Source organism: Electrophorus electricus, chromosome 20, assembly GCF_041902795.1.
Source record: "Electrophorus electricus isolate QZ-2024a chromosome 20, ASM4190279v1, whole genome shotgun sequence".
Taxonomy (NCBI): Eukaryota; Metazoa; Chordata; class Actinopteri; order Gymnotiformes; family Gymnotidae; genus Electrophorus; species Electrophorus electricus.
The window spans coordinates 6,131,852-6,151,860 of NC_137516.1; the positions used below are offsets into that span (position 1 = coordinate 6,131,852).

Here is a 20,009-nt window from a genome sequence, read left to right on the forward strand (position 1 = left end):
ATGCTAATTAATTTCTCTCTTTTCCTCCAACCCATGCTTCCACCTGGCTGAGAGCTCATATGTTCAATAATCTTTGAATAAAAAGGGTTTACCTTTTATGTATACCTCCTGCCCAGCTATCCTTCCCTGTCTCTCATAGCAGTTTAATAGCATTCTGGAAAGGTGAGTACAGATGTGATGAGTGACATAGGAATGGGGTTGATTTCCTGACAGCTGTAGGCAGACAGCCACACTGAAGTAGAATGTGGGTTTGGGGAAATGATTCTAAAACCAGTCAGTCCTTCTCTTCTAGCAAATCAAAGAGTCACAAGCACATGATGAAAGGCTTTATTAACTTTCTTATGCCAATAAGATAAATATGAACTGCTTTCTAATCCAGACCACAGTGTGGAATTTACACGGTTTTCTATGAGAGCAACATGGATATTCCTTTATCTGCTCTGGGCTCTTCCATTCCCATGACTGAACTGGGGTTTGCAGCTGGAGTGCCAGAGAAAGCTCTGGTTCCCACACTGCAACTGCAGTACCGGAGTCGGTGGTCGGTAATGGTTCTTGTCCAGGCCAGCCTTGTACATGGTCAGATGCTGCTGTTAACGTCAGTTCTCGACCCTGATGCTCACAACTCCAGGTCAAAGGCCACCTCTTAATTCATCCCAAGGGGGTTGGAGACTGCCAGGAAGTGAACCAGCAAAGGTGAATATTCCAACAAGATGCATAGTTTGCTTCTCCCTGGATTATCCAGAATTTGCTTGTATTGTCGGTTTCTCTGGAAACACATAAATAGTTCACATAATCTGAGATAATTAAGAAATATCAACATAGAGACAACAAATATGTAATTTGTTTTCACATTGTGTCTTGTCACAAAAGTGTACATATATATATCTACTGTCCATATTATTTCTGAATGTTAGATCAACATGAATGGTTTGTTTTTTAATTGCATCGTTGTCCACCTCTCTGGTCTGACGTTTACATCCCTGGCCTGCTCATAATGGCAAGGCCCAGTGACTTTTAACCTTTAAACTTGGGGGTTGTGTGGATGCCCGCTGCAGAGTTTCCCACACTAAAGCGTGAACCCCAATCTTGGTCTCTCTGGCTCATTTTTCTTTTCCTCTTGCTTCAGCAGACATGGGAACTCCACGTTTTTTTTATGCCATAATTTACATCCTCAGTCTTGCTATCTTCTTGTGGTGCACGTTATTCTCCTCCTATATCGGAGCCAGGACCAGTGCAGCTCTATGATGTCAATGTGTATGGGAGCTTCGGAAGATGGTGGATAGGTTGACTGCACTTACTCTCACCAGCCACTTGGTGGTGTCGATTTAAATTGCACAAATTGAGGATTGCATTCTCACACACCACTTTAAATGTTCAGTGTTTGAAATCTAATGCCACTCACAATGGCAGACATTAAATTTCAGGGTGGAAATGGTAAATTTAATCTACGACAAAGTAATAATTTCATCACTTTAAAGTGCCTAAAGTGATCAGTTCATTTTTTTTTTATAAATGTGTACGATAAAGGTGTTTTTGCCACCTGTATCTTATGTCACTGAAAATACTTACTACTCTCACAAATAGTAATATTCTTCACTGCTTCAAAATGTTTCTTTGGGGGTCTTCATGGATTTGAAGATGTATAATAAAACAAACGCTACACTTTGCATTGCAATCTGCCTTTTACACTAAACTGGATGTGTTGGCTTTAAGCAAGGTAAGCTTTTATCATTTATCATATGTGACTGTTTTACTTGCCTGTATGCGTCTGTTTTGTCACCCTTGAAAAATAGGTGGAAAGTCCGAAATACCTGAATAAATAAAGGACGTGCTAATAATATGGTTCCGATTAGCAGGAAATACATTTATCCCGGAGCAACCAGAACTGAGTCAGAACTGAGCGCTCTGACGTTGTCTAGGAAGCAAGGGGCGGTCGTCGAGTACTCAACCACACTACGGCGCGCAAGGAGGTGTCTGGTTTTGTTACCAGTAGCTACGTTTTGAACAAGCCTTGCGTCTCCAACACAGTCAATTGATTTTCGGAAGAGCCTGCTACTGGAAGTGATCGCCAAGAAAGAACTATGTGCAACGCTTTCCGTTAGAGAAATCTTGAAACACCGTATGATCCAGACGAATAAATTTGGTAAGCCCTGCTTAACGCTAGCTAGCCAGCCATCATCCAGCCCAGTTAATTAGCCCAGCTAGCTAGATAGCGTTAGCTTACTAATTAATTAGTTAGCTAGGGGATAGTAAGTGGTACCATAGCGGTTAGTATCTTAGCTTAGTTATTCATTTCTCCCTCTAGTGCTAGGGTTGTAACGCTAGTTAATTCTAGCTAAGATAGCGTCTTGTTGGAGTCTGTGGTGGTGGTCAGTTATCGCCAGTCTCTTGACAGCCGTCTTGCCGCCTCCTTCAGTGATGTTCAAATGAACCTAGCTAATGCTAGCTGGTTAGATAGATAGCTGGCGTTGTCTGTGGCAGTGGTGAATGACTTTAAGATTTATCTAACCTAGCTAGACAAGGTAACTAACGATAGCTCCGTTGATTAAGTTAAGCGCATCCATATTGATTGCTAACAACAATTCTGCCCGGCTTTTAACCTGGGCCATTGCCAAAGTCAATTAGCTAGCTAGCTAACCGGTAACGGCCTTTGATATAGCATTATAACGTTTACCACTTTACCTTGCTGGCTAGCACAGGATTAACACCTTAAATGTATTTGTTTATATAAACATGTGGTGGTTTTTTGTTTTTTTTTTCGTTAGCATAGCTATTGTCATCCATAATTAAGCAATTAAAACAGCTAAGCTTTATGTGCTAGCTTGGACCATAGAATTTAACATTTATTTTTAAACAACAAATATGGTTCACTCAAGATGCCTTTCTTCGAATTACTTTAGAATTGTAACGTGTAGGATCTTCGGAATGTCGCAAGGACTTTGCTGATCCAGACTGAGAAGTAAAAAGGGTTGCGAGTCTCACTAAGCCGCTAGTCACACTCTGTGTCAGGAAAGCAGGGGCAGCATACTAGCTGCTCTTAAGGTTGTTTATTATGGTCTTGTGTTTGATCAGCGCTGTTCAGAAGTGCTACTCTACTAGACTGACATTTGACCATTTTAGTTATTGAATATGGCAGTGCAGTGAGTTTTGCTGTTGACCTTGTAATGTTAGTTTTGTGTCCCTCAGCCAAGAGTTACAGTTAACTCTTTTTCTCTCTCTCTCTCTCTCTCTCTCTCTCTCTCTCTCTCTCTCTCTCTCTCTCTCCCTCTCCTGGTAGGGGCATGAGGGCTGAGGAGTGAGGTTTGGCTCCTGGCGTGACGCGTGAAGAGCCGCAGGGCGGGATGTTGGAGGAGGAAGAGGTGGAGGTGGCGGGTGGAGGTATGAGCCTCCGGGCAGAGGTGGAGCGGCTGACGGCCGAGCTCCAGGAGGCCAACGAGGAGAAGCTCCAGGCGGCACGGTATGGCCTGGCCGTGCTGGAGGAGAGTGCAGCTCTGAAGAGCAGACATAACCAGCTGGAGGAGGAGCACGAGGCCCTCAGACTGGAGGTGCAGCAGCTGCGTGAGGTCAGTACCCAGAGCTAAGGTAACACTTGCACTCAATGGCTGTGTTAACATTTACAATACACGTTCGGTCATTTTAATGTGGTAAAGACAACAGCAATTTTGGAATGAGTATTTTTATTGCAATACTATAATTAGACAAATTATTTTCTTTTATTGTGTGCTGGGGACATCCTGACCACAATCCCAGTGAGAGTACTGTGGCTTTTAAAGACATGTCAATAGTTTTAATCCAAATATCGTTAGCTTGAATATTTCTTTATTTTTTTTAAATATCAGATGCTTATTTTTCCATATTAGATTGCACTTCCCACTTCCCACAAAGAATCAAATTTGCATTGGTTATCTGGATCAATATGTTGACCCTGTTTGCTTTGTGTACATATTTTGCTCTGGTGCTTGTTAGTAATACAACACCATACAGAGTATTTGCCACAGGCTTGGTAAATTTGAGAAAAATGAGAGAGGACTGGAATGAATTTTCAAATATGTTGAGAATATATAGAGATTTGTAGGCTGAAGTGAACGTCGTCATGAGTATCACCTTTGATGATGCACATTGCCCCTACTGCTGCTATTGAAAATCATAGTATAATTTAAAATTGTAATTAATTAGATTAATCTAAGATTCCTCATAACCATGTTCATTTTATCAGAGCACATTCTGTGATATTTTAAGCTTTCACTCACTAAATCTGCTTAGTTGATAAAAGACAATTATTTTGCTTCTTGTCAAAAAGAAACAGCATCTGGAGAGACAGCTGACCATGTTGACCATCTTTTTTACAAGAAGCAATTTCTGGATTTCATTAGCCTGCAAATGAAACCTAGCTATGATTTCAGTTTGATCTGTTATTTTGGAAAGTAACAAATTAAAGGACTGCATCCAAAATAAGTCTTCCCATTGGGTCTTTTTGGGTTGTTTTTGTTTCCTGCACAAGCCAATGTGCAAAGACCATCTAAATTTATTTCCAAATCCATTCATTCGTGATGTACTTCTTGGTTTGAGGGTAGTCCTGAAGTTGGCTTAATGTTAGGGCCTGTCTTATTGCTCTTTCTTGCTCTTTTCTGTTGACTTATGGCTCAAGTGTGTGTGTGTGTGTGGGGGGGGGGGGGGGGGGGGGCTTGTGAGGGACACATGATGGCATTGAGAGTAGTTCCTCAATGGAGACTTTGTAGCTGGAATGAGTCAGGCTGATGATGTTTTCCTAACTTGTACAATTTGCCTCTTCAGCAACACTTCAGATGCCAAAGAACAAGTTATTCCATTATATTCCCGGTTTCATAAAACTAGCCAAGATAGCGTTGTAGGGGTTAGATAGCGTTTCTGCTATAGTTGGGCAGCAACTGGAATTTTCAGATCATTCCATCACCTCCACACTTGGAAATTATTAAACTAAACTAATGAGCAGTTTAATTAACTAATTAATAAACTCATGTTCACATTTTAAGAAAAAATATTCAGCAATACAAACTCCCCAAAAAATATTTTTGTGTGTTATGGCAAGTAGCACCTTTTAACATGTTATTTACCTAAAACCGATACTATTGTCAGGGTACTAAGCATAGCAGAACTACAATGTATGAAACTTGTTGTCAAATCATCCTAAATTTAGTTGTGCTAAAATATGTTTATACTGTTTTGAACAGTTTGCATGCTTTTTAAGCAGTTTATATATTTGAGTATAAGGCTAGAGGTTTATCTGATTTAATACCAAAAACTGGCCATCAAGATTCCTTTTTGGTCTTCTATCCAAGCTCTAGGGTGATTTGGGTCATTTGTCTATGCCAGTTTTACTGTTTAGCAGTGATATGACCAGGTCATGTTTCTCTCCCTTACACTCACATGGGCTCTTTCTGTCCAATTAGCCAAACATGAAATCTGAATGTAGGTCAGTGTTTTAAATATATTTGAAATCAAGGTGTTGACTGACTAATTGTCAGTAGTTGAAAAGCAACATGTATATATTAAAGGCTTGGGGACAGTGTAACCAAGATAACCAAGATACAATGACAGTTTACTTTGTAAATTTATAGTACAGTCTCTATTTGTATTTCAGTACATTGGATTTGAACTGAAGGAACGATGAAGAGGTTAAAGCTAAAGTGGGTGTATAGCCCACAGCGACCATAAGTAACCTCATTGGGCAACTCTGCGAAACGCTGGGCATCTTCCCTGGTTATGCTCTCCCAGGCCCGTAATGCTGGCAGATTTCAGTACCTGGTCGTGTCGGGGCTTTTACCCTAAGTCTGTCTTCAGTAAGTGAACTGCATGCTCAGTGGGGTCAGACCGGTTCTCTCCCTCGGCCAGTGACTTCCACTTCTTAGCTTTGAGAAACTCCCTTGTTCCTCAAAGGATGCCTTTGTCCCGGTGAAAGGTGAAGCATCAGGTGGCACTTAAGAGGCTTCTCTATAGAATTCACCCTTCTGCTTCTGTGGGCCGCCACATCCTCAATAAAAACCTAGAGTGCTGGAGCCTGTGTATGCTCGTGACACCCACAGTTCACAAATGAGATGGTTTACTTTGCAGAGGTTCTTTGTTATTTGCTCCACACTTTCTTCATTTCACCAATCTGGTTGTGGTCAATTCAGTTGAAAACGTTACATTTTTTTTATTTGCGCAGCTTTTGACACATGACATGGTCTCAAAGCTGCTTTCTAGAAGTCCATGTGCGAGTAAGCCAACAGTGACAGGACAGTGGTGAGAGGTGACGCATCCTGGAGAGAAAGACTGGGAGGGGATAGGCTCTAAAGGAAACCCTCCATCCTTTGTCCATATTATATGGCCTCACATAAGACCTCTGTGTACTTCTTAGAAAATTGTACCCTGACCTCTCTATTCTTGAGGGATAGACTTGGTATCATGTGCATCCTGCTGTGGTATTTGAGCTGGTCTTCTCCTCTGCCTATATTTTGGCGGGGGGTTACGCTACCAAGTGGTATGCTGTTGCAAACCTCACAACTTCCTCATAACCTTACTTTGTAACAACATATCAAACAGTTGATTTTGAACTTCCTGTGTTTCCTTTTTTTCCAGCTTCACAATGCATAATTGATATTTGCCATTTCTTTGTTCCTTATCGTGACACACAACAGCAACTGATTCAGCATGGAGATGCCACATCCTGAGATAATCCTAGACCTTTCCCAGTCTTACAGGGTGATGACAACAACCCACAGCTGGCCAAGAAATAACTCAGCAGCCACTCACTGAATCACTTGGGGTCCCCTGAATGGGGTAGAGTGTATTCTTATTAAGGGTTTCTTATTAAGCTCTCACCAGTATAGATGTAATCACCCTTGAACTTTAACCTCAAAGTCATTGTTTCATGTTAAATTGAATGTTAGCATGTGCAGCTGCCACTGTCCAGTTACTTCCAGACGTATATCTGTCCGACCTCATGAATTGAGCTGTACCATGTGATCTGGGTCGGCCCACTTCAGCATGCATAACGGTGGGAAAATCTGCTGTAAATTTGTAGCATTTGTCCCATTGTAAAAGGGGCCTCGTTGTTAGATGGAGGCCATGACATGGTGAGGCAGGGGCTTCTCGGTTGCCGGTGGAGTGGGAATGTAATGTCACTGCAGTGGCATTGTTCGTGTACTGAGGGAGGACTCTACTCGCTTCACTAACTCACAGTACACAATTTAGTTTCTTCACTTGGTGGGTATGTGGGTGGATTAAAGGCAGTTAATTTCAGTAATTATGTCTTGAAGCCCTAATCCTGATTGGCTATGTGTGATGAAGTGAAAAATAAATCAATCCACAGATGAAGTGTATTAGTGTTGGTAGTATCATCAATTGTGTGTGTGTGTGTGTGTGTGTGTGTGTGTGTGTGTGTGTGTGTGTGTGTGTGTGTGTGTGTGTGTAGGCCCTGGCCGACTCTGTGAGCAGCCAAAAACGTGCAGCAGCAGATGGGCAAAATCGAGAGGAGAACCTGCTCCAGGAGACAGCCAGCAAGGAGGCTGCCATGGCGACGCGAATGGATGACCTGCATGCGGAGCTAAAGCAGGCCCGTATGGCACTGGCCAATAGCATTGCTGAAAGTGAGAGGCTGGCAAATCTCACTACCCAGCTGAAAAAGGTACCAAAATCATGCCTGATGTAACAGTTTTTCAAAGGTCTCATAAGGAAAGTAACATTTTTCCTTATTTGGGGGAAAAAGGCATTCTTCAATAGCTCCACCTCTCCCATAGCTTTCCGAAACTATGGTTATAACATATTTTTCTCTGCAATAGCAATTTTAACCCAGACTTTATAATAGTACTTTTGGTTGGGTCACTTTATCTTGTCAGTTATTTTGATGCACTTTGAAAGGACTTTTGTAAAAATGACATGCTGACAGAAGTCATTTAATTGTAGGATGTGGTGTGAGACTTGATCATATGAGGGGTTGAAACCAGACTCCTACTGATGTTGGATCTGTGATGCGTCGGCAGGGTTTGGCCCGTTGCAGCTATTGTAATTCGAAACCCTGCCTGGTTTCAGTTTCAGCTTGAATAAGACACAGAGGTCACAGCTGACTAGCCAATGCTGAAAGAACAGCACCCCTGTCCCCAAATGCGCTTGGCTACACAGGGGTTAGGGCGTAGCTCAAAGGGCTGGAGGTGGTGGACCTTCCTTTCCACCAGGTTGGGCGTGCAGGACGTGGGAGCTCAGCAATGCTCCACACATTTCAAATGAGCCGCACCCCGGCCACCCCCTACACACTAATCACATGATGTGGGTCAAGGGAACTGTAGTTGATTGAATCTCTTCATTGGGAATGCCATGTAACATCATCATGCAGAAGGCATTACGCATATCACATTTCATTTCTCTTGACAGCTGGACACTTTAGACAGTTCCTTTGTTAATGTGGCTAGACTGAACTGTATCTACATATGTAGACCCTACAGTTTGCACGTAAAAACTAATGTCTGGTTAATGCTTGCTGAACAGCTTGCTATTGCAAGTACTTATCTAAGGCTAACTAACAATAGCTTACTAGATAAATGTTAACAAGCTAAATTCGTTTTCTAGCAGAACTTTACAGAAACGGTTACTTCCACAATATTGATAGTATTCAGCTAAAATGTACTCCAGCATATTGCAGTTCCTTTGTTGCTCTTGGATAATCAGCCAGTCAGTAGGTTCAACTCAACTCGCCAGAAGGCCTTGACGGGACAGGCAGTGATTGATGGGTAAACTATTCTGTTCCCTTTTGAAATTAACATTATTCCCTCCCTACGGTTTGGAATATTCCTTAAAATGGCTGAATTCCTTGTGTAGTCGGGGAACTGCTAGGGCAATTGGAATACAGCTTTACTAACTTAGCATTACTTCTTAAATTGACTTCATGCAGGTTCAGTATCCCCCAGTATTCGCTTAATGATCTCAATACTGCTTTCCTCCCCCCTCTCTCTCTCTCTCTCTCTCTGTGTGTGTGTGTGTGTGTGTGTGTGTGTGTGTGTGTGTGTGTGTGTGTGTGTGTGTGTGTGTGTGTGTGTGTGTGTGCGCGTGCAGGAGTGTGAGTGTTTGGAGGCAGAGAAGGCTCATGTGAGAGAGGAAATAAGGGAGTTTAAGGTTCGGGAACTTCAGCAGCTCCAGGACAACAGTGAACTGGAGGAGGAGAACACCTCCCTGCAGAAACAAGTCTCTGTACTCAAAGAGAACCAGGTGTGTGTGCGCGCACTTCCTGAGCTGGGGAGAGACCGAGCAAGAGCTCTGTTTGTTGGATAAGTAGGAATGAGCTGCTGCCTGCAGTGATTCATAGCCCCGGATGACTTACCCTGACGAATCGCCTTGACATCGCGCTTGAAACGCTGTGAAACCGCACACAGCTGGGGCTGATCTGGATGGAGGAAACTGCTGTGTAACTTTGGGAAGTGCAGTAATCTCTCTTCCAATTTCTGCTGCGTAAAGCCTCCTGTTGTTAAAAGGACTTGGTGAGAGGTGTTTTTTGTTGTTGTTGCTGTTGTTTGTTTGTGTGTGTGTTTGTGCGTCGGCACGTGTGCGTGTGTGCATTCTCTCAACTGATCAGGGCAATACAAGTACTCCTTTTGTAGGAGCCCTGCCTCAGCTATTTCTTCACAATAGTCCTCCACAAGTTAGACTGCATAATGGAAAGATTTTACTCATGGCAAACGCGCCAAACTCACACAAACTGACATTCGCTCTTCCCTTCTTGTGGTACTAAAGAAAGTCATCTTATCCCATTTTTCTTAGAGCTTACTGGAACAAGTAAAGCCAATCAGTGTGGAACTGATGGAGAAAGATTAGATGCTTTTGAATTTGTCCCTTTACTGTATCTGAATCCATTCTAAGCAAAACAAGAACTTGTGTCTCCAGAACATTTCCCTACATGGTTCTTAATCCAGTCTTAGAGGTTTTTTGTTTGTTTTTTTTTGTTTTGGTAGGCTTTTTCACTTTTGTTTAAACCTGATCTTGGAGGTTTTTTACACTACGTGCATTTCTGTTGGCCAATGATTGGCTATATATTCGATATATTTTTCTCCTTTATAATTAATATCTTGTTCCCTGTATATATATTTATGAACTGATGTCTTTGGTGGGCTCACCTTCGCTCACGACCCCACCCTTGGACCACTTTGTGGCCCCCAGGTAGAGTTCGAGGCCCTGAAGGTGGAGCTGACCCAGAAGGAGGAGGAGCTGGAGCTTCTCCGGGCCCAGCTAGAGGAGGCTGGGCGCCTGCGCGAAATCGCTGAGCGGCAGCTGGACGAGGCGCTGGAGGCGCTGAAGGAGGAGCGTGAGCAGAAGAACAGCCTGCGGAGGGAGTTGGCGGCTCACACGATTAACCCCTTCGACTCCGTAGCGCACCTGGACCTGGGCCTGGATGATAGCCTGGATGCCGGCAGGACCAAGGACGAGGCCGAGGGGCCAGAGGGCAGGGACGGCCCATCGGACGAGCAGGACAGCGGCTACAACCACTCCAAGGGCAGCGAAAAGCAGCGGTGCTCCACGCCCAGGATTGGCGAGCGCTTCCTCCGCCCCCAGGCCCCGGGGCTGGTGGCCGACCTGCTGAGCGAGCTGCATCTGTCCGACAGTCAGAAGCTCCAGCAGCAGCTACTGCAGGTGGGGGGCCTATATACGCATGCACATTTCACAGCGTAGGATGTCCACACACAGTCAGTAGGAATGTCCCTTTTTTCTTTTTTTTTTTACCCAAAAAACTAACACTCCCTCTGCCCCAGTTTTGCTTGTTTTTACAGCTAACTGATATATCCTCCTTCATGAAATACATTCCCATTATGCAAATGGCCTGAGAAGGAGAGTTCTTTGGTCATTTGATTGTTTGAATTATACACCCTAAACAAAATGTATTTAATCAAATTGCACCAAAAATGGAACATCAGTGAGGTGTGCAAAACTGATATGTAAATATTTTGCCAACCTCTGGCGTTGGTTTAGGTGAATGCGTGCAAGGCAACAAGCTTACTTCCTGCTTAAAAAAACCACATCCTTTTCGCATTTCACCAGAAGTCCTTACAAATCAGTTCTGTTTTGAAATTGCCAAGCAGCTTATCTTTGCCTCACTGCAATCTTTTATTATTAGCACGTTATTTTAAATAACAGGTGTTAGTCTGAAGGGTCTTCTCCCAGCTTTAGTTACTAAGCCAGTTCCCACCCACCAGCTAGCTAGCTCTTCCCTGTCATACAACAGCTGCCAGCCATGAAGGGTGTAGTGAACGCACGTTTCCTCTGAGACTCATGAAGCCAAGCGCCTCATCTTTTTCGAGCTGCTGACCATGCTGCAACACAGGGCAGCCGAACACGCTAGGAGGAAAGCGCCGTCCCACCCTCGTCAGCAAATTCAAAAGCACAGTTGTCCATGATTGGCTAGCGTAGCTGAGGTTGACAGGGGAATGTGTCCCAGCCGTGGACGTGAGGTGCTAAATTTAAGAACCTTATTTCTTGAAAACTATGGCTTACATGCAGATATGCAGTGAAAATGCAGTTTGTACGCAAGTTCAGCAGTTATTGCTGGCCAACAGAGCAATGGCTGGAATAATCCCATATCACTGATTTCCTCTGCTACTGTTAGCCTTGCATCACTGTGATGGCGCATTCATATTCCTCCCTGCAGGTGGAGAGGGAGAAAGCCACCCTAACCGGTACAGTTCAGGAGCTCCAGGAGCAGCTGGCTGAGTCCCAAGAGATCCTGGACGAGCACAAGGTGAAGGTGGAGCAGCTTTCACAGCGCCTGGAGGCACTACAGAGCTGTTCTGCTCTGTCCACGGCCCACCCAAGGGGCGATGCGGGCGGCGGCGGGCACACCCAGCTCCAGAACGGCTCGGAGCTAGAGAGCGCAGCGGTCGACGGCGACTACGAGCTGGACGCGCGCAGCGCTGAGGTGCTGGAGGGCCGCATGCGGGCGGCTAACGCTGAGCTCATGCAGCTGCGCGATGAGCTGAAGGAGGCGGGCGAGCACTGCAAGGCGCTGGACGAGCGCCACCAGCAGGAGAAGGAGCGCTGGCGCACGGAGGCGCAGGAGCTGGCCGACAAGATCCGCCAGTGCATCGCCGCCAGCCGCCACGACCAGGAGCGCATCGGGCAGCTGGAGCGGGAGATCGGCGCCACCCGCCGCGTGGCCACCGACTCGGAGGGCCACCTGAGTGCCACGCAGGAGGAGCTGCTGGCCTTCTCCGAGGAGCTGGCCAACCTCTACCACCACGTGTGCGTGTGCAACAACCTGACGCCGCGCCGTGTCACGCTCGACTACTACCGCGAGGGTGGCCGCCTTAGCCGGCACCACCATTCCAGCACGCGCCACCACCATGGCGCCTTCCGCAAGCAGAGGCGCTCGGCCGAGGCACTCGGCAAGGAAGGCCACGCCCCTGAGGCAGAGGCCAGTGGCGAGGACCCGTCGGCACCCTGGGGGAACGGGCCCAGCTCGCCCACGCTCGACTTCCGGGACCCCACCAATGTGCGCAACCTGGTGGCTGTCATTCGCTGCCAGATTAAACACCTCCGGGTAGGTATTTGTTGGCAGTACTTGAAAAATAGACAAGCGCAAGCAACTTTTTACACATCACAGAAGGGAACGGAGGCCGAAAGGTAGGTGAGATGAGGATACCCAGTAGGTGTCGGAGCTTTAATGGAATGTAGAGTATGGACCTTGTTGTTCCAGTCTTGGTGTGCTTACTCTCCTCCCCTGTAGACCTCGTTCAAGTGTCTCTCTGTTGCAATGGGGACCAAAGTTAAACACGCACGACTTTATGGTCACAGCATTTGTCAGAACCAACATCATGCAAATAAGCCCTTTATCCAGAAACTGTTAACACCATATACACCATGTGCTATACTTCTACAAGTCAGGGATGGATTTTATCTCAAATGGTAAAGTAGAGTTTGGGTATGTGTGTCCTAAATCACTTTCTGAATTGTATTGCCAGTATTCTGTAATGAAGTACCTCAGAAGAAGAAAGGTAAAAAAAAAAATTAAAAAATAACAGTAAAGTAAAAATTAATAGACATTTTGGTGGTTTGCAGGTGGCAGTGGACCTATGCCGGCAGCGCGGCACTTTGCCCTCCACATCTGCAGGGGGCAGCACTGAGTCTGACCGCGATGCAGAGGCACTGCTTGAGGAGGTGCTGAAGCTGAAGTCTCTCCTGAGCACTAAGAGAGAACAGATCGCCACACTCAGGACCGTCCTGAAGGCCAACAAACAGGTACCCATCATAGCTGCTAAAGGTCAAGGTTATCAGGCTTCCAGTTTCCAGTAAACATTCCCGCCAGGCACCATGGACCACATGGTTAATACATGCGAGCGTTAAAGCCTTTAGGTGAGGCTGCTGTTGGAGCAGTCAGTCAGAATTGATGCCTGTCCACTCTTCTGCTTCACCTTGTTTTAAACCAGTGGTATATCCAGACCAAAATTCCCCCGTCAGTGTCTGGGCATTACATTGGCCATATTGCCTAATTGCATTGAAGCTATTTAGCATCATCTTTGTGTACAGGGGCTGAAACACTCAATTCTGTGTGCGTGCCTGCACCTAATGCTGACCTTTCTGTTCCGTTTGTCGTACCTGTTCGTCGTGACTTGCATTTGTCATTGAAACCTGCTACTGTTTCTCTTTTGCATCGTTGTTCACGGAAAGCATTTAGTAAGCACACTGGCTTCCCCCTACCTCCCTTATCCAGCTGCTCAGACAGTCAGTTCCTGAAGTATGCTCAGTGGAGTATGGGACAGCTTGTTCTGCAGGTTTTTAAAGATTTTTCCTGTTGTGATTTGTTTTTGTTTGAAGTAGTGATCTGAGATTTGATCATTTATTGAACCCCAGGAGTTGTCGTGTCTCTCTTTGGCTCTTGCACATACACACATACACACATACATATATTTACCATTCACCACTCCATGCTTCCTCCTTCAGCATAGCTAATTGACTTAATTAGCCTCATCACCTTACTTCTAAGCCCTACTGTGTATAATTCAAGTGTGTGTTGCTGCATTGTTCATAAGTGTTTTCTTGGTTGATTTTATTCTTCAGGCAAGCAGCTTTGTTGTTTTGGATGTATTTAAGAAAGGTTTCTCTAAATAAATTTAAAAAAATAATATATATATATATATATATATATATATATATATATATATATATATATATATATATATATATATATATCACGATATCTATCAGTATTTTGTTTTTCTGAGGTTTGCTCATAAACTGGACACAAGGCACCAGCCACATTGTAGTGCTGAAGTGTTGTATAAAAATCATATTGTGAATATTGACACTCCCATGTTTCTTTAGTTATATAACATGTGTAACAATGTTCTATAGAGAGTTCAAAGTGAGTATCTCGTTTTGCTACATGTAGTCATTCTTTTTCTAGTTTCCAGTCGCGTGTCGTCATCGTCGTCCCCCTTGCCGTAGTAACATGCTGCCTGTGCTTCCAGACGGCGGAGCTGGCCCTGAACAACCTGAAGAGCAAGTATGAGACGGAGAAGAGCATGGTGTCTGAGACCATGGTGAAGCTGCGGAATGAGCTCAAGGCCCTGAAGGAAGATGCTGCCACTTTCTCCTCGCTGCGGGTCATGTTTGCTAGCAGGTATGGCCCACGCCAAGATTAGACGGCCACGATGTTCACGGGGGGGGGTCGGATGATCCGTAATTCGGGCGCCTGTTCTGCCAGCCAGCTCTCCTCACATGGATCTTAACGCACATGTGTCCCAGCCTCTCGTGTACACAGGCCACGTGCCTCTCTGGTCAGAGTGCAAATGACAGGCAAGTAGAAGGGTCAAGTCAAACAGTGACCTTTGATGGAAGAGGTCTGTGTCGTGCAGCAGGCTTGTTGGTTTTATATCTTGCCTGTGAGGAATGTAATGATCAAAGGCTCTATGTGTGGTAAATATTACTTGCACACAAGGTTCTAATATCACTGAAACTAATCACAATTATTATTTATTTATTTTTTTTTAAATATTTGAGGGTGTCTGCAATACCTGTATAATCTCCAAATAATGCCATGCTTTATATTGGTTTTCTGTGGGCCTGGTATTATTGAGACTGCAACGTGCAGAATATTAGATTATGACTCTGTAATAAAAAAGTAATCTTATTTGTCTTTGTCTTGGGTCATGTGCTCTGATACATTTCACTCTGTACACAAACATCATCAAAGTGGCATCTGTTTTGCTTTCTGAGCTTTTCGTTGTTTGTTGGCAGTAAGGACTTTAGAGACAAGCTAATGTGTGGGGAGGATGTCATGTGGAAAGCTTTCCTGAGGCATTAATAGTTTGGATTTTGGCATGAAACATTTGGCCAATATTCTGAAATCCCTCTTTTGTGAAACACTTCCCTAATGTTTGACACCTGCTTCATGACCTTTTAGTGTTTGTAAGTTTTGTGTCTGGTGCCACAATGTGGCCAAGCAGAGCAATTACCATTTTAATCATTTTAAATCCTTCCAGCCTGGAGTTGTTTTAGTATGTTTTTATTGTCAGTAACCCATCCTAGAGAAATGTCATATTTTCCTGATTTCCTGATATTTTCTGGTGGCTTTGTCAAGAATTAAATGTTTTTTTCATCATATCCCCCCCACCCCCCGCCTTCCCGGCTCCTTCAGATGTGACCAGTATGTAACTCAGCTGGATGAGATGCAGAGGCAGCTCGCCGCAGCCGAGGACGAGAAGAAGACACTGAACTCACTCCTGCGCATGGCCATTCAGCAGAAGCTTGCACTCACCCAGCGCCTGGAGGATCTGGAGGCCCCCCTGCTCGCGCACAGCAACGGTGGCAGCCCCCGGCGCTCGCGCACCAAGCAGCTGGGCACCAAGTCGGGCCGCGCGCCACGCAGCCCCATGCGGAGCAGCTCGCGCACCAGCCCCGCGCTGCCACCCTCGCCGGGCCCGCAGGGCGTAGGCGGCCACGCGAGGGCGTTGTCGCGCAGCCTCTACGGCAGCCCCGTAAGACCAATCTCCTCCTCTTCCTCACTGTCGTCGTCCTTCTCCAGCGCGCCGCAGCCACCGGCCTCGGAGCGGAGACCGCTATCTGCCGGCTTGGCGCGCGGCACTACGTTTGTGAGCGTCCGTTCCCGGGGTCGGGGGTTGTCGCGCTCGCTGGACGGAAGCTCGGGGCCTTTGGTTCCGCCATCGCTGCAGGTCGCAGGCACTCAGACAAAAGGCCTGGAGGGGTGTGTGCCGCATCGTGACAACACGTTCATCAAAGCGCGCCGTGCATCATTGCCCACGAGTAGCGCCATGCCTTTGTCTGCGTGCTCTGTAAAAGACCCTACCTCTAAATGCCACTCGCCTGCCGCGATGAGGTCAGAGAGAAAAAAGCAAGGAAAAGAAGAGAATTGTCCGAGATCTTATCCAGAAGCCAGGAACGAGCACGTGGTTCCAAAAAAGCAGCCCAGCAAATCTCGTTCCATGGAGGCCACTAAAAACTGCCTTTCAGGCATCACTGCATCCCCTGCCTCCACATCTAGATCCCCATCAATTCAGAGAGGCTTGACTGTACTGCCCTCTAGTGGCCAAGCCACTAATTTCGGTCAGTTCAGCAAGACATGCAAATCCTCTGTGAATAGTAGCGCAAGATCTTCATTTAGGGTCGAAACTCGCTCAAACTCGCGTGGTAATGGCAAGGAGGAAGCATTTTCTAATTCAAGCCTCAAAAATGGCAGACAGCAAAATTCTATCAAAAAAAAGCAAACGGGCATCAACACAGCCCACAAATCGCCCCACAGCAGGCAGACTGCAGAACCAAACAACTGTCCCAGTAGCCATGAGCATAAACATGTCCTGTAAACAAGCCTTCTTACCACAAGCATCGTCAGTTGTCTGTGAAACAGCAATTCAGAACACAGTCATGTTGGAATCCAGAATTCACTCCCAGTAACACAGTACAAGGCAGAGATGAAGCAAGTCGTACCTAACACTAAATAACAATCGCGTAAAAGGAAAGTTAGAATGCGTCATCTCCATCTGACATCAGAAATGAATGAAATAAATTCACCAGAAATATAAACTAAAATGACTCTCGTCATAGATGTCTTGATTTTCTTCATTTTTAGAAACCCCGTTGCTTTCATAAATTTGACCTTGTCTGTATTAGTCCATAGGACCATAACCTGTTCTGTAGCTGCCCCTTAAGTTATTTGGAAAACTTGCTGTATCTGCGCAACTTTTAGTTATTTGTCGTCGTCCCCCAGTCTAAACATGAAACCCTTCACCACTCCTAGCACTGTGATTGTCTTATGTTACCATTGTTTGTCACTGTCTATCTGCAGTCATTCCAGTGTACGAGTGACCACACATGATTGATTGTGTTTTTCGGCCTGTTTTTGCAGCGGTGAAACTCCACCACCAAAACCACCACCACCTCCACCACCACCCCTCCTCCACTCCTGCTCCAGTCTGTGTGGACCGTGTTCATGCTCAGCCCAGAACCACCCGTAACCCTCCAGACCTGACCTGACATCTTCATCACAGACCACAACACCTTGGGCTCCCCTCTTCTCCCTCCCTCTCTCTGTCCTCCTCTGACTGACTTGAGATTATTGTTGTTGTTGTTTTGTTTGTGTGTGTTTTTGTTTTCTTTTCAAATTTTTCTCTTCTTCCTCATTTACCTTTCTTGTTCTACCTTTGTGTCAAGCGCTTTTTGTTCTCTTTGACTCCTGGGCCTTGGCCTCTACCTCACGTCTCTGTTCTCCTCCTCCATTCCTCACTGCCCCTCTCTGCTCAGTGGGCTCCAAGTGTTATGCAGCTCTGCGGAGCCAAAAACTGTCCACAGCCTCACCTCATTTCATAAAGGGGCTTCCGCTGGAAGGAGAGTTACCTTCCCGTCTTGCCTTCAGCTCCTCACGATGTCCGTACCACTCCAAAACCTCTCTGAGACCACTGTATGTAAAACAAAACTGACTAGCCTTTTCCTCTAATGTCTTCATCTGCTGTTTAGTGAGGCGTGTGTATGATGTATATGGAACGCTTGCTCTCTTTTTAAACCATCATGGCAGACCCTCTTGAGTGACGGACACGTCCTGCAGTATTCGAGCATTCCTCACGCCGCTGTCATCGTGAACCACGATGCACTGCTCTCGAAGCTTTGCCCTTCAAACCTCTGTGTCAACAAGCTGCTAGTTGAGCTTCCTCCTCATGCTGTCTTAAGGGTTAACAGAAACTCAAACTTTTTTATCCCACAACAGCAGTAAATCCTTTGACTGTTAGGGCAAACTTTCATCTTCTTTACCTCAGATTTGGAGGTGGTAATGCAAAGGAACCAATAGCTAAAACGTATCTATGCAGAGGTATGGAGGTCTTGCTGCTAACTAGACCAAGTATAAAAAAAAGACAGGTCAGAGTCACCCAGTCAGCAGTACTTCCAGTTTTGCAACACAGGGTCAAACACACAGCACTGGTATCAAACGGCACTCTGTTACAAGTGTGAGACAGCCATGTTTGTTCTTTTTAATTATTTATGGAAGACTGCAGAGATGTTTTCAAAGAAATATGGCACTAGTGTTTATATTAAAGGGAACACATCATGGGGGTAAAAATAGGATCTGAAATTGGTGCCTTAATTATTTGCTGAGGTGGTTTTTAGACAAAACAAACTAGGTACCTGGTGAAATAATTTATTGTTTATTAAATTGTGTAGATGGTTATTTTTTATTATTGTTTCTTCTGGTGTGTGTGTGTGCTGTTTTTAGCTTTATTTTGCAGTTACTGTTTGGCCGGTTCCACATTTGTCAGTGACTGGCATGATCTTGAGGCAAAAAACATGGACTGAAGTAACAAATGTATCACCGTTCGTATCAGAGCAGTGAGTTTGTGTATGTGTGTAGCTCGCCACCCTGCAAGTTGGTCAGCCGCATGCTAATACATGTTAACCATGCATGTTATTGAGTGGGTGAAAATGGTTGTAGTGGGTCTGCATTATTACCATGTAAAGACAGTGTTGTGCCCCTTGTAGATTCTGGTTGCTTGTCGTCACAAGAGGTAGTGATAGGACTCTGTAAATGAAGGGGGGGGGGGGGGGTAAAAAAAACTATTGGAAGCTACAGAGGTTCCTGATTCTTTTGTTACATTGGTTTAAAAATGTTTGGCTGTTTAAATCTTAAATCCCTTTGTAATCTTTTTAAAACCCCTGGTTTCCTTTGGTATGTTTTAATAATCTTCACTGAGATCCATTTAAAAAAAAAGTACATTTCGAATGCTGTTCCCAAACGTTTTTGTGAAGTATGTGTAGCTTAACAATAAAGTTAGTGAAAGTCATTCTGTGGTGGTTGATTTCTGTTCATCGTTAGTGGTATTAGACTTTAAGTTTGCAAATCAATTACTGCTAATTAGTTTAATTTTGTTTTGTGTTTATTATAGACACCTTTTAAGTTCATTGTATTTATTTTTTTAAATTATATATATATATATATGTACACTTTACACTGTCCATTCCTTTTCTTCAACGCTGATGTAAGGTGCTAGTGATGCAGTACTTGTTTCCAATTCATTAAGTAATAGAAGGCTCAGAGTTGAGCTTCATAAAGCTTTACAGTTCAGGCTGTTAACAGTGGAATTAAAAACCTGTGCAGAGTCAGTTAAAAGCAAGGAAGTGTTAAGATTGAGGTATATCCTAAATATGAATCCATTTAATTTGTATACAATATACATGGTACACATAAACTAATTAGAAGTCATTGACTGTATTTTAAGCCGAGTGTTAGTGTACTAGCATGTGTTTTGTTACCTCTAGAAACAGCTTAATACCTTCTAATAGTGTAGATGGTCATACAAATAACGTTTGAAAATCTTGTATCCTTTCACTCTGGATTACACTATGAGCGCTGGGTGCAGAGTTCGTCTGAGAAGAAAGTTTAACATCAGAGGGCTCATTAGTTTGTCTCAAATCTTGCAGTATGTCCCATTACCTAAGATAACCACTGCAATCTATTACCTCATAAATAGAAAAGCAAATATGTGAAATTCAGGAGACTTCACAAACAATTG

At 44.7% G+C, this 20,009-nt stretch overlaps 1 protein-coding gene across 1 annotated transcript; it reads left to right on the forward strand.

Annotated features, from left to right (window-relative positions):
* The first annotated feature begins 1,951 nt into the window (after positions 1–1,951).
* Positions 1,952–19,280, forward strand: zgc:162200 (protein bicaudal D homolog 2). The gene is made up of 10 exons (XM_027012226.3): positions 1,952–2,143; positions 3,278–3,563; positions 7,433–7,645; positions 9,067–9,219; positions 10,165–10,635; positions 11,648–12,535; positions 13,054–13,233; positions 14,463–14,614; positions 15,632–15,971; positions 17,357–19,280. The coding sequence occupies exons 2-10, from the start codon at positions 3,342–3,344 to the stop codon at positions 17,360–17,362; spliced, it is 2,625 nt and encodes an 874-aa protein (XP_026868027.2). The 5' UTR covers positions 1,952–2,143; positions 3,278–3,341; the 3' UTR covers positions 17,363–19,280.
* Positions 19,281–20,009: the final 729 nt, after the last annotated feature.